General features: G+C 41.0%; 1 protein-coding gene across 4 annotated transcripts; it reads right to left on the reverse strand.

Moving 5' to 3' along the window:
• Nucleotides 1-25: 25 nt before the first annotated feature.
• Nucleotides 26-10,880, reverse strand: tab3 (TGF-beta activated kinase 1 (MAP3K7) binding protein 3). 4 transcript variants are annotated; one of them, XM_084723406.1, is made up of 7 exons: nt 10,687-10,880; nt 9,806-9,910; nt 6,461-7,709; nt 4,806-4,966; nt 4,260-4,353; nt 1,896-1,979; nt 26-931 (listed from the first exon to the last, which is right to left on the reverse strand). In XM_084723406.1, exons 1-7 carry the CDS (start codon nt 10,687-10,689, stop codon nt 786-788), a joined length of 1,842 nt encoding a protein of 613 aa, XP_084579532.1. In that variant the 5' UTR covers nt 10,690-10,880; the 3' UTR covers nt 26-785. The 4 variants fall into 4 exon arrangements, with proteins under 4 accessions (XP_084579532.1, XP_084579530.1, XP_084579531.1 ...); XM_084723404.1 differs by having other exon boundaries at nt 4,806-4,984; XM_084723405.1 differs by having other exon boundaries at nt 4,806-4,984; nt 9,806-9,977.
• Between the last annotated feature and the right edge of the window lie 4,494 nt (nt 10,881-15,374).

Here is a 15,374-nt window from a genome sequence, read left to right on the forward strand (position 1 = left end):
AAATTATGAAGATATGCCAGCTGTATCGTGGTCAAGTCACATAGAATCAGCTCCTTTATTAAGTACAGCAAGTTGAGGCATTTGCACAGGAAATCAACATCATTTGAACACATAATACAGGGTGGTATAATATGCATAAAAGTACCAGGAATATACTCATATGCAAGTGTCTTTAGTGTTCTTCTTCAGTGAAATGAGCTCTAATACAGAGCCAGATACAGTGTACAGTCTACATTTCGCATTAGTCAGAACGTATATACCATTGCTTTCATTGTTCCACTGTCAGAGGGAGTTACAGGTCCTGGATTAAAGTGGAAGTGCCTCCATTTTGAGTTCAGGAATGGGTGCAGTTTGTGTGTAAACAGGGCAGTCACTCATTCTGCGTGGAATGTTCTCTAGCTAAAACGTAGCTCCTTCACCTCCTTCTCAATCCTCCCATCGCCTTGACCTTTCTGAAGCCCCGACCCACCCGCTGCCAGAGTCGCAGTGTGTCATTCCCTCTTTTATACATTTGACATGATCAGAGTCTCCAGCTGTCCTGAACAAGAATCATCATCCGCCAAAGGGAAACAAGGGTCAAAGTGCACAGGAGTAGTAGACGGGAGTAGGACGAGTGGCCAGAGGGGGATAGTGGCTCTTCCTCAGCAGGTAAGAGGGATTATATATTGATTGACAGGGGAAGACCTCTAGACAGATTCTGCAGATTTTGGAGGGGATGGGGCTTATACTATTCAAGGATTGGCCAGGGATGGGGCAGGGGCGGGCAATACAGCGCAGCACTAAGCTCAGGTGTAGCGCGGCATCTCGCACTGTTCACAGCGATTGAGTGCAGGGTGGTTGAGGAAGGTGCAGCTTTCACAGTTCCACTGGGCACCTTCGAAATCCTCGTCCCTCTGGGGCCCCGGCACTGGCTTGGGGCCCTGCTCCAATTCTAACAAAAAACAGAGAGAAGCGGTATATGAAAAAAGGCTTTTTATTCAAGTGATAAAGTGTATAACGCAACCACAATTTAAACGTCTTTAAACTCAGGGCCGAAATTAACCATGGCTGTCACTCAACACGTGTGAGGCATGTATTCAATGTACTCATTAACCATTCAGTATAAATGCTGATAGACATGAACATTCAGTAAATACCAAGGTTTCTCATCTAGTTTCCATGCCAACAGTTTTGTGGAGATCAACACAGACCAATGTCAGCCAAGCTTGTACACCGTAATGTGAGTAATGACCTGAATGATAATGCATTAAATCTCAAATCTGTATCTTGGCAACAGCATTACCATATGATTTTACCCTACAGAACATCTAGTTTTGTTCTTGTCTTGGCACAAACATGCACCTCATGACTCCCTTTTATGTTGTGAAAACTTAACACACAAAAAAACAATATAACGGCAGCACTTTTGATTTTGCTCCATTTTTCTTTGGCTTAAGTAATACAAATCTAAGATTTCTACTACTCACACAAAAGATTTATGAAAAATAAGTTAGCAATTATCTATCCACCTGACCTGGCCTACAAATCTTGCTATTGAGATTTATGAACATTGTTTTATACAGATCCCAACAAATGTCACATCATATTTTTTTCAGTGAAAATAAAAATTGTGATGCTCAAGTGATCACTCCTACAACCCATGAATCATATTACAATCATGCTATTTAATAAGCATGTCTGTATGCCACACCTGTCAGGTGGATGGATTATCTTGCCAAGGGAGAAGTGCTCACTAACACAGACTTCAACACATTTGTAGCCAAACTTTGAGAGAAATTAGCCTTTTGTGTGGACAGAAGAAGTCTCATATGTTTTACTTGAACTCATAAAAAAACAGGAGAAAAAACAAAAGCGATATGTGTATATTTTTGCTGAGTACATGTGACAGCTCTCACCTTTCTTCCCAGGTTTGGGCGGCACTACTGGACCGGGCTGAATATTGTCATAAAAGTTGTTCATTGCTTTTGGGTCAAACTTCCCTGTGGAGGAAAGCAGAAACCAGATACAAATGTTTGTTTACAAGTGCCCATACCAACCAGAGATCCAATCAATACAATCATTTTTCAGCCACTCTCTTTGAGTCTCTTGACAGACTCTCATGTTCAGACCAACAATAACGGCCTCCTCATTACTTGCAATACACAGGACTCCAAGAAAAGCAGAATGCAAGGTCAACGAGCAAAAAAGTTTCTGCAGCAACGTGAGAAAACACCATCTGGCTAGACCAGAGTTGTTACAAACTGTGGCGCAGAGTTTTACCATCTAAAAGGCCTTGAAACTGATGGGTTCATTACTCAAACTGACCATCCAGGATTGTATTTAATCATCTCACTGGCACCCAAAGCAACACGCCCCAACCAACACAGCCTTTTGTGTTCTGTTAATGCGGCGCTTAATTTGGTCTGAACAGCGATGTTACAATAAAAGGCCAATTCAAGCACTAATTCACTATTTTACAGGATTCTGCCAGGAGATGGCGCCTTGATTTTTCTGGCATGTCTTCACTTTGTCTCAGGAGACTCTTTAAAGTGCACTCTTTCTTGAGTGTTTAGATAGCCAATGGGATGCTTTTTCCCAAGTACGATTTACGACACAACTATCAGATTTATGACGCAACTATCACCATGGGATTTTATTGTCTGCTTAGAGTCGGCTTAAAAGAAATATAGGCCTAACAGCTACAGGCTCTCAGATGTTAACTTGTTTTCCTGATTTATTTTTGTAACTGGATGGAATTTTCTCCAAGCAAAGTTCTCAAGCTCAATAAACCACTTTGTGAGCTGGGCTCCAAGAGGTACGCCAAGATCACTCACACAAACTGTCACAACAAAGACCACATTTAAAACCATATTTCAGAGTCCTGTACAACATCCCTCCATCCAATACTCTAAAACAACTGTGAATTTTGGCTTCTCAAAAGAGTGGACAAAGCCCCAGATATCAAATATTTTGATTTTGATATATTAAAGGAACATTTATATCTAAATAACAGGAACAGTTGAATATATTTGTGTATGTCAGTGTGCTAACATGCATTTTATTGTTGGCCAACAAAGACATGAACTTGCATGGTTTAATATTTTAACATGGAAAAAAAAATACAATGCATATGTTAGGAGCATATATTTAAGCTTGGGCTGACCAGAAAACTCAAATTATTTTGCAGTTTGTTGATGGAACAGGCCATCCTCTAAATGCAGAGTGTAAGAAGGGCAGTAGTGAGAACAACCAGCCTTCAAAAACTCTGAAGAGAGACACTGAACATGTAACAACTGCTACCCAGGTGCTTCACCATTCGCAGCCTAATGGTGAATTAGCAAAGAGAAAGCAAGTGTTTAAAGCAACCTGCACACATGACATCTAGGAATCAAACAGACCGGTTTCATGGTATACCATAGGATAAAAACTGACAGTTATCTAACAGCTTATGTTTATACAGGGTATACAGTATTCTACTGTATATATGTACTCCCACTAAAAAAAAGAAAAAGTTTCAGTTTCAGGACATGATATTTTGTGAGATTATAATAAAGCATTTGTTAAACCAATAAATACCCTTCTGTTTTCATTCATTTAGGCATCACTGTAACTGATAATGATAATTGTAGCGCAACACCATATATCTAAAACCGTGATATTTTCTATGACAGTTATGATACCATAAATAAACCATAAATACCTCATACCGTTGCAACCCTAATGACATGTCCACCAGTGTTTGCCAAAAGGCATTTGGAAGTCTGAAACAAAGCAGTGGAATGCTCCAGGAAGTTTCCAGGAAGACCACAGCCCAAACGTTCAGTGGCACTGGGCTGATTGCAAGTTAATTGGTCGCACTCTTGAGCCTGCCGCCAGTCACACTGTTTCAGCTCCCAAAAACAACACTACTGGTAAATATATGAAGCACTGCAACTAAATTCCATACACTGAATTGGGACGTTTTGAGGCAATACTGCTATCAATTATGCAATCACCAAGGGGCCGCGTACCACCCAAACACTCAGCACAGGCTCAATGAGGGTCAACCCCGGATCGGCCCAGGTCCTGTCACAGACCAGCCGGTTCATTTCAGACCACTGCATCTGTATGCAGCGTGATGGAGCCTCATCCATCACTTTGGACCCAACTCTGCCTGCTTCTGGGCTTGGCTCTTTCAAGATCAATGCTTTCAAATATATCAGACACACACTTCAAAGGTTTATGTGTAGGAATGTGCATTTATGTGTGTGCGTGTGGCGCCTGTGTGTGTGTATGTATACCTCTAGACTGCAGTAGATCTGTCTCCTTCAGGGTACAGTCGATATCAATCTGAAGCTGTCTGTTCAGACTTCGCAATCGGGTCATCTCTTCAGGCTGCAGCCAGTGAAAACACACAACCCAGTTAGATTAGACAAAAATAGACAACTAAATATTCCTTGCCCCTCCTTTCAAACTTCTAAGAAATTGCTTTAAGCATCACTCTGGGTGATACAATAGTGCATTTTATCTTATTATTATTATTACTGCATTTTAGATGCATCTAGATCCACTACATTAGGTGCAGTTTGATTGTTTTATAGTTAAAATGTATTCCTTTTTCGCCTGATTCAAACCCAAAATATCAGTCACAATGTAGCTGCTACAGCCTGCTGAGCCTCTACAACTGTGGAATATTGACAGTCTTAAATATTATGAATCCTGATTCAATTTCGTAGCCTATGATTGAACATGACATTTTGTGAGCATGTGAAAAAGATTTGTGGGGACATATAATTGTAAAGAGCAAACAATATTTGTGTGAATCCAAGTACGTGTTCAGTCCTTACTCTGGGTATAAGACTCGTGGAGTTGACTCGTCGAAAGCGTCTTTGAAGGGCGTCATATTCCATATTGTTGACATCGGCCTTCAGATGCTCTAGTTTCTGCTTCTCCAGCAGCAGCTCCTTCAATAAACGCTCCATCCTGGCCCGCTGGTGGAGCAAGAGAGCTGGAAACACACCAAACGCTTGAAATTTAAGAATAAAAAATAAAGATTTTTTTAAAACTATCTCTTATTTTGGTGCTCTCTTAGTAACCTATATCAGTATAGTACAATCATTAAGGTATGGGGCTGAACAAATAAATACGTCACATCTCATTAAAAACACTAAAAAGGTAGTAAAACAGATAAATCATGAAATAAAAAGACCAACTGCAGCATGTCGGCTTTCAGAGAAGTCTGACCATCAGCAGTTTAACAGTATGCAGCACAAGACAACAAAAACAGTTAAAGAGGACAAATGGAAACAAAGCAGTCACACAAACTAGCCTACATAATTTATAGGGCTGGGGAGTATATGATATTTGAGACTGGGAAGAATGTCTTAAAAAATATATGTCAACAAGATTGCAGCCAAACACCACAAAAAGATCATCATCAACATCATTTATCATTTCTTTGTCACAGTTCAAAAAAGTTGGAACAAAGTTGGGATTGGATGATAACTAAGTTCCAGTCATATATAATAACTGTGGACACATATTTTAAATAGTTTTATAAGTTCATTTCTTTGTCCTATCATAACAAAACCAGAGGTTAAATTCTAACTGAGCATGCCAGGATTGACTCTCCAAACGTAACTCAGTATTGTGGATAGCGCCATTTAGCCAGACGTGCCAATTAATGTCATTCTTGCATTCAGCTCTACACCCAGTGTGCAACAAACTTCAATACTAAATAGAAATAATCACATGTAAGCTACTTAGATTTTCTAAATATACTCTTTTAATGTTAGAGATCTTATATGGTCTAGTTGCCATATTTTACATCTGACATTTTTGCTGTCAAGCCTGTATTTTCATTTGCTGGACAAGTGATACTAACATGGAGGGTGGCAGCATATGCTACCTAATGTAAACCCTGCTGCAGATTACAATAGAGACACCCATAACACAACAAATTGTGTATTAGAAGTTGGAGGTTATCCCAAATCTCTGTGATGGTGTGAGAGCTTTAATAATTGCCAATATATTTATGAATATATAGGCTAAGGTTCTGGTTTACAGTGTGACCCTTAAAACCAGTAAAGTGAACATTCAAGGCTTTTTTTTACTAAGCTTTTGTTGTATTTTATGACAAATGGTCTAGATACACGCAGGAAATATGGGATGTATGACAAGCAATAAATATAGCCAACTGGAATCAAACCAAGAACGCTGCAGTTGGTTGTCATCTTAACTACCAACACACCAAATTATCACGAAATTCAAAGATGATTAGTGACTACAAACATTTCTCAACAGTTGTTTAATGAACACTCATAGGATGTCATATCGTCTAGGATGACATCAGCTATTCTCAGGCAAAAGGCTGGCTTTAGTCACAGCCCCAAACAAACGTCCTATGTCAACTGTAATAAGGAAACAGCAAAGTAAGACAGTAGTGACAGAAAGTCACATACATGCAGAGCAATAGACAGGGAAAAAAAGAAGAATCTCTTACCTTGTGTGTAGGCATAGTCATCAGAGCCTGAGCTTGAACGTCGGGGCATTTGCTGAAACTGACTGGCGTTCCCTGGTAGAGCAGAGATAGGCAGGATGGGTGCAGGGGCAGCGTTGTGCGCCCCTTGGTCTACTATGTTGAGAAGAGATTCTGCTTCGGCCACAGGAGGTGAGCTGGGGGGCCTCTGGGCCTGGCCTCCTGGGGACACTTTGATTTTGAAGGTGTAGGCCGACTGGCCCGGCTGAGGAGAGGAGGCAGGCCGAGGCCTCGCAGGGCCCTGATGCAGATACATGCCAGGGTGGAAGGACGCCGCACCTGGAGGTCCACTCATAGTGATGCCCCTCGAAGGGGAGCTGGGAGAAGGGCTAGTGGCCATGTAAAGAGTTCCTTGAGGGTGGGCGGTGTGCACAGGGGAGTTGCTGCGAGGTCGGGGCCCCTCCAGGGTAATCTCTATCTGGTTCTTGAGGGAGCTTTTTGTGTGGTAGGGCCGATAAACTGCTGGCTGCTGCTGGGGTTGTTGCTGGTGATGGTAGGGAATGTTGGGAAGGGTAGGGGAGCTAATGGGGAGGAAGACATATTGCTGGTGCTGGGGTTGCGGCTGGGGTTGTGGCGGCTGGACCTGATGCTGCGGGGAGCTGTAAGGTGAACCATACGTGGGAGTACTGTAGGGGGACTGCTGATGCTGATACACAGGTGCCCCTGAGGAGGACCAGGGCGCTGGCTGGGGGCTTTGGGAGGGCGAGGGTCGAATATACAGGGTGGTGTTAGTGCTGTTAGCGTAGTGCCCGGGAGGGATCTGCAAAGCCTGAGGGACACTGGGTATACTTTGCGACAGTGTGACCGTAATAGGGTTCATAGTGTAGCGTGGGATTGGGGAGTATGTGGGAGACATGCCCTGTATTGTGGGTGGAGGGGTGGGAGTGCTAGCCGAGCGGCTCTGATCGTTCATAAAGAAAGGATTGTACCCTGGGGAGGGGGCCATGGTGGCAGGGGCTGACAGCGGCTCAGGGTAGCTGGGCCGCTGGGGTTCAATATGACTGTCACTGGTGCTGTGGACGAGGGAGCGTCCCACTCCTGCTGCTCCTCCATTTGCCTTGCTTGCCTCTGAGCCCGGGTAGCCCAGGCTAATGTGCAGCATGTGGTTACGGCTCAGTCGTCCCTCCTCTGGACTGTGATGGAACTCGCCATACAGGTATCTGTTACTCTCCTGAGCCAGCAGGTGGCAGCAGAGATCCAGGTTATTGTTGTTCTAAGACAGCAACAGAGAACAGTCACAGTCATGGAGTGTTTAAGTGCTCATATTGCTCCCATACTGTTCATTATATATACACATCATAACAAATTACACTAGAGGTTGGTAATTTGGGTAATACAAACATAGCAAGCTATTAGGGCTGTACCTGACTCAAAATTGTGTCAGTCAAATCAGATTTGTCTGTTTAATACAAAGAATTGACGATTCTGTCCTTTTCTGTTTCAGTTCAGCACCAGACCAACTCCTATATACCTATTTGAGTCTCATGTTTGAGCCTACCTCACATCTAAATGCCTTTCTTCATCATCTGGGATGTGAAGACATCAGACATCAGTGTCCGTTCTCCAGCCCATAATTCAGGTATAAAATTCCAGTGCATCACGGAGATCAGACACTTCAGTGTGTCACCTGCCCTGCACGCTCGATGGTGCACTGGGGTGGCCGAAGTGGCTGACATCGTGCCACCTTCCCCTCTGTCTATCACCCTTCTCCACTTCCATCACAGTTACTATTGTGGGCTTAGGTGATTTTTTTAGAAACCATCTATAAAGTTTACAGTCTGCCAGGCTGTTGCATTGCTCTGTAAAACGATGAGGAGCAGGAAAGCACTGATGAGGAGAGGGACGTCAAGCTCAGTCTGCTGTCCCCATGACACAGGAAAATGGACGGACACCTATCAGAACACAGCTGTGTGTAAACTGCAGGACTAGCTTCCTGCCCAAAATCGCTCAAACTTTTTTTTTCCCCACCTCAGCCACATCCATGTTTTGGAGAACACAACATGTTGGCTGTCCGAGCTACATGATCAGGAATTACCAATCTCTACCGACATGAAATGTCACTATTGTGATGTAATTTTCAGCTACATTGCCTACGTCTAATGGAAATATTATGCCTTTGCATTTTTGTGAACTTCTATCTTTTCTAACCTGTTACTGTAAAACAAACAAACAAATAAACAGCTGCTGTGGGAGTGGGTCAATCACATGTTGCATTAAATTAATGCTTGAAGTATTTGGCTGCGTGCAAAACCATATAGTCTTTTTTTCTAGATCTAGGTACAAAACGGATCAAATGCATATATCGATTGACTGGAGAAGTTTCTATACTCACTGGTACTGGGTTATTTTGGTTGATTGATGCCTTTAAAAAGTATTGAGTGCCAACACCCAGCCCCAGTAGTCTTGCACAGCCAGACCTCTCTCTACAGCACTCACCACTGAAGAAACCCCTGGTTCCACACATGCACATTCTGCTATAGTGGGGGAAAAAAAACACCCCAACTTGGGTGGAGCAAAGCCCAAGATGCACTGATGGTGCTGCTGCAAAATATTATTGAGGGAGTGAGTTCTGGCATAAAAATTTCTAAATCACTGCAAAATAAAAAGTAACAGCTGTTATCTCGTTTAGGCTCATACCATTAATGTTCCACACACTAATTTGACAAGTTCAGGGTGTAGGTTGCAGCTTAGAGGTTGCGGTCGTTTCTCGGGATCTTCAACATAGATAGCGGATGCCGTGATGCCAACTGAAACCAAGAAACCAATAGCATGCACAATGTGCATCCAGTGAGTCAGACTACAGCCCTAGTGCTGTGCTTCAGTGCTAATCTTGCTGGGCTGCACAATTCATTGCAATATTATTGAGATTGCAATATGAATTAATGCAATATCCAAATCGCAGAACCCTGCAATTTTTGGATAAAGGAAAATGTGGGACAAAACAGCAATCTAATGAAGTACTGTAGTGCTGCAGATATGCTCTGGCCTGCATATTTTGTTCAACAGATGCAGGAAAACATGTTGTTTGATGCAGACCTCAACCAGTGATCAGAACATTATGATATTCTGTTTGTTTCACAATATGAGTTTTAATTTTTATTTTTGTATACCATATTGTGCAGCCTTAATTTTACTGTTACTATCCACTAAACATCATAATGGATAAAGCAAGAGGTTAGTAATCGGGCAATACAAACATGCAAGCAAGATATCTTAAACTAACGCAACCTCCTACCAAAGTACTGTTGTACAAACGTGCGTGCGTGTGTGTGTGTGTGTGTGTGTGTGTGTGTGTGTGTGTGTGTGTACCTGCAGAAGGCACTGTGACACTACCCCCTCTGGGATTTCTGGGAAACGCTGCTTGAGGTCCTGCAGGATGTGGTAGTCGAGCTGAGAGCCTCCCTGCGCCATCCTCTGCCAACACAGAGAGTCAACAAGCCCGGTGCTGCAAACACTTGAACAACCGACCTCGTCTCATCCCCTGAAGATGCAGACATAATAGACAAAACTAAGGACAAAACTCAAATATCATGGGAATGCACGCAATAATCCTCTTAACGCTGTTGATGGCCTGCCAATGTCTGTCACACACCCAATGTGTCAGCAGTAATTACATGAAACATATCAATTAAATAATCTTTATGAGGCACGTCAACCCGAGCCTTCAAAAAGAGCTGAAATTAACCAGAAGGAAGGCGAAACAGCAGGAATATAACATGTGAACGAGAAGACAACAAGTCAGGGTCACTGGTATTCATTCATATTTGCACACGAGTGTTAGCAAGGTGCCTGACAGTCTGTTGTTGTTTGTTTAGCCAGACTGTTGCACCAAGCAACGACGACATACCAACGCTAGCTAGCAGGCTAGCTCTCAGCATCAGTTAGCCTCCGTGCATCACTCAAACAAACAACCAACCGGTGTGCTGTGAGGGTATGAGAGGAAAATCAATATTACCATTCCTCGGAGGCTGTCCGATGTTACCCGCAACTAAATCAGCAACACGATCTCTCCAACAAGTCAAGGTTCAAACAAGATTAACTCAATTCTTCAACTGCCTGCCAGCTAACTTTGCTAATGCTAACCTTAGCTTGGTCCTGTTGGCTGGTCAGCTGTCACAAGCCTGGGTGTTGATGGATTAGCTAGCTAGCCATGCTAAAGCGTTAGCCACTGACGGCTTTACAAAACTTACCATATGTTAAGAGTTTCCTTCATGTGTCGGACCATAGCTGAGTCCCGAGGAGAGCGGTGATATTTCTGAAATGGTCCGCCGAGGTTTGTCAAATGTTTGTTTTGGCTAAATAACTTGTAGTTTCACATTCCAGCGTCAGGCCCCTGCCGCTGATTCACATACGAACAGGCTGTCTATCGCGATAATGTCAGATTTTCCCGGACCAGGAAGTTGTTTAAATCGGTTGTCAGTACTGCGCATGTCTGAATGCCGTGCCCCCACTGGGAATCATGTGGCAAGACCTCATTCAGTTTTTACTCGTTTTTACTCATTAGCAACAAATTTTCCCTCAGAAAATAGCTTAGTCGCTATAATTACAGAATTATTCAACAAACTAGAGTTCTTTAATTCATTCGGTCTATACCAGCTCCCTACGAATAAATATATATAAATATATATACATACACACACGTATATATTATACACACACAAACACACACACATATGCTGCTTTTGCATTTGTTCCCTATAAATATTATCTTTATTACTCTATTTTTTATTCCTATGCTGCTATATTTTTTGAGCTATTGCTCTTCTTCAGGGAGAATTAGGTTCTAATTTAACTTAACTTAAATGATGTTTTTTGTCATTGTTTTATTATTTTTATTATATTTGTATATATTTATTATTATTTGATTAGATCAAATCAACTATAATACTGTAAGGGGAAAAAAAATCCAGATATCACTTATATTTTTGTTAGACTCATTAAGTATTCAACAATAACACCACGGGGCTACAGCATAAACAATATATAGATGTTAATGTGACAAAGAAAATACTTAATGTTTCAGACATCTGGCCAAAAGGGCAGCACAAAAACGCTGTTAAACACAATTCAAGACAACTGTCACATGGTATAAAAGTAAATTATATTAAGCTAAGATGCAAAAGCATTTCCAGAACTATCTAAAACAATCAATTTAGAAGCAAATGCACTGCAAGAATGCTAAATTTCTACTCGCTTTAAAACTGACTTAAATTCTACAACAGCAATCTCTGAAATGTTTTGTTTATATATTACTCTATCAGGAAGGAACTCAAACATGCATTCTCTGATACTGAGCCAAAGTGATAAGAGTACAAACTACATAGAGGAGGGTGAGCTCTCAGCTTCCCATCAACCTCTTGCTGTTTGTTTCTCCAACAATATGTCATATTTCACATGTTCATGTGAGTCTACAGCCTGCATAAACAACAGGAGAGATCAGTCATCTGATTTAAATTCATTACGCCTGACTTGTTAATTGGTTCTGGCACACTGACATGAACTGACAATCACAACATAAATATATATGAAATGCAGAAGGGAAAAAAAAGTTTTTATATGATTGAAGAAGTAGCCCTAGCTTTATCTTTTTGTCAAATTTATTTTGCAGCTGTTCAGTCTACTTTGAATTGCATTTAAACAATATAAAAGTCAAGTATAAAATATTGAAAGTATATTGATTTGAACATTCAGTGTCTTACAGATTTTATTTGTTAGTAATGGCATCAACAGGACATGGAATTAAATAGTTATAAAACTGTAATAGCAAAGTCATGATCGTGTCAGAGACATTTGTCTGTGAGTTTTCACTAGGGGGCAGTGAGAGATGCACGAATGCACAAGCACACCTCAGTGACAATAACAGGAGGAAACTTAGATGCACTGTAACAAATTTCTGTAATTTTCACAGCATTATTACTGTAAAATGAAGACATGCTTACTGTATAATGTGTATACAGAAAGTTGCTGTATTCTTATAATTGGCGAGAGAATATTACAGTAAATATATTATTACTGTAAATCACAGTAATTTTTAGTGGGGTTATTTTTCCAACAATCACATAATTATCTGCCTTTGCTGGTAACACATTTTACATTATTTAAAACACAAAATTTTGTTATCAAGAAGGCAGAAGAGGGCGTGACTTTCCTCCAGTCCAGGTAAGTGTCACAAATGATGGGAATAGACAGTTTTGCGTTATTGCCCACCTGCTTTTCTCAGTGTAATTTTATTGCAAGAGCTACTAAATTCCTGACTTTCTTCAGCCTTTGACTCCAGCAAGGTAACATAACACATTAGTGAGCAGACTGAGATGAGTCAGAGATAATTTCACCTGATAGCTTGATTATGTTTGTGACACAGTGATTCAATTGATGAGAAGTCTGCAATCCTGGCTGGTTTGTTGATATTTTGTGCAGTGCAATCAGTGTATTCTGTTCACGGGATAAGCAGGTGGTGGTCTCATATTTATTATGAACTCCGACTGTGTCTGTAGAGGTGTGGACAGCTGGCACTGGTGAGTCCTTCCTCCAGCTCATGATACAGGTTTGAACTGCTGAGCCAGTCTACCAGGGCTTCAGCAGGGGGCATGGGCCATACCACCACAGAAATGTTCATAGGGGTGTCGGGGCTGAGCTGCAGCAGCTGAGGCTAAGGCCTAGTCTGACTCAGGGTAGCTGTCCTTACAGTGTTGATTAGTTGCCACAACTGCAGTGCTATTTAAAGCTGTCCCCTTGTTGTCTCTGATGCCCTGCAGGATTCAGAACAGAGGCAGACGCGGCCCCTTTGCCCTGAGAGTTCACAGAACAGACCTCCACCCAATTTATGCCTTAATCTGAGCAGAAAGCAAATAAATGATTTGGTAAAAAGAGACTTTCTGAAACATCTCTGTCAGTGTGTAAGGTGCAGTCCTCGTCTGTGCAACTTCACTTCATGTAATATTTGTGTATAACTTTAGTTACATGTTCTAAGAAGTTCCATGCTGTGAAGAATGACACCGAGCTTGCACACTGGCTGGAAGTGTATTCCTTTGTGAAAAATAAAATATGCTAAGATATTACATTTTTGTACTTGCAGTCAGACTAACCATCAGTATACTTAAACTGTGTTAATGATTAGTTAACTTGCAGTTTTACTATTTTGAAACAAATAATGTTGTACCAAGCATATTTTTGTTGTAAAAAAATGTTGAAAAGCACATTTTGAAGTGTATTTAGTGTATATTTATGTGCAAAGAAACAACTTCAAATATATTTAGCAGACTCAAAGTATATGGCTGTGCATGTACTAATATACATGCATGATAAATGAAGTTAAAGTTTACCTTGTTTGTGTTTTGAGTACATTAACAATTTATTGTGAGTCTTGCTTATATAAAATATAATATAAAATATATCATTAATATATTCTTACTGTAGGATGTGCTTAGTCATACTTTTGGCTTATTATACTAATAGTGTTTTTAAAAGGTTGTGAAAATAATACTTCTCAAAAGTACGCTATTGTACAATTCAGAATACACAACAATACAAAAGTACAAGTTTTGTATTGTTAAAATATGGGTGTATTATATTGCAACTAGTCTGATTTTCTACATGTTTGTTGAATTGTGTGCACCAGAAGGTTTTAATTTTTGCAAGCAAAGACCCTGTAGTTCCTTGTTGTTTTTGTTTTGTCAAAGGAGTCCACATTTTTTCAATTTCTTTCTCTACCGATCAGACTCTGGTTCTCTGATTTCACTTCTAAGAACTGTATTTACTGGAGCTTTGGCTCTAGTCGGGGGTTTCCCCAAAGCCTCAACACCTCCAATTAGACACACTGATTGATTCAATTATGTAACATTCACTGTTTATCCCGACAGTTGCCTTTAACCTATAAAGTACAAGCTTCACTTTAAAAGCGAATCATGCTTAAGGCTAGTGTGGCAAACAATATTTTCGGTGTAAATATTATTTCAGCAGTGCTTAAAAGTATCCAACAGCAAGATCAATAAAGGCTTTAGTGTGCCGCCACCTCTCAAAAATCTCTATAACATTCCTAGAATACTTGAATGGGGACTTTACTTGGAGGATTTTCTGCCTGAGGCCTGTTTGGTCAGTGAGTCAGCAGCTGTGCCTGGAGCCATTAGGGCAGACAAAATGTGTCTGCTGCATGGTTTCTATTTACATCCACCCACAGTGAGAGAAGAGAACCACTTTCTCAACGTATAGTTTAAAGGAAGACACTCCTATCAGGTATAGAAACTCTACGGTTGATGTTACACTGCATACTCCCTAAAATGTGCGACATATAGGAATTTCTGATGAGCTGTGAAAGAAACGTTCTTGACGTGATGATTTGAGATCCAACTGTCATTGCATAGCAGAATGACAGCAACATCTAATTGTAGGTTGGGCGGGAAAAACAAAGGGTGTGCTGTTGTCCCTCTTAACTGATAAGTTGGGAATCCTGACTCTAACAGGCCAACGGGCAGATAATGAGAAAGTAGGCCTCCCAAGCAGACCTGACCGGAGCAGTGTCCCATTTCTTTTGTGCCTATTCTTATCTTGGCCGTCTGTTCCTGGTGTAAAATGAACTTGTAAAAGCAAATACATCTCTAGCCTAATGGTGTGTTTCCTATGGATACGTCTGATACTCCAACATCACAAACAAATTAGATTTCCTTTTACATGTTCTCAGTCTGAAAAGTTAGTTCTTCGTTACATGTAAAGAACTCGCTGCAGCTGCCCCTTTTGGACCTACTTTATTCCACCACTGGCACAGAAGAAATATGTGAAACTGCTCCCGGTGAATTTATTAAATGTTCACTGTAAGGGGGACTGAAATCAGTGCTAATGCTAGTAAGTTTTCCTCATATTTTCTTTAAATCATAAACAAGAA

Source organism: Lutjanus erythropterus, chromosome 7, assembly GCF_056507025.1.
Source record: "Lutjanus erythropterus isolate fLutEry1 chromosome 7, fLutEry1.hap2, whole genome shotgun sequence".
In the NCBI taxonomy this organism is placed as follows: Eukaryota; Metazoa; Chordata; class Actinopteri; order Lutjaniformes; family Lutjanidae; genus Lutjanus; species Lutjanus erythropterus.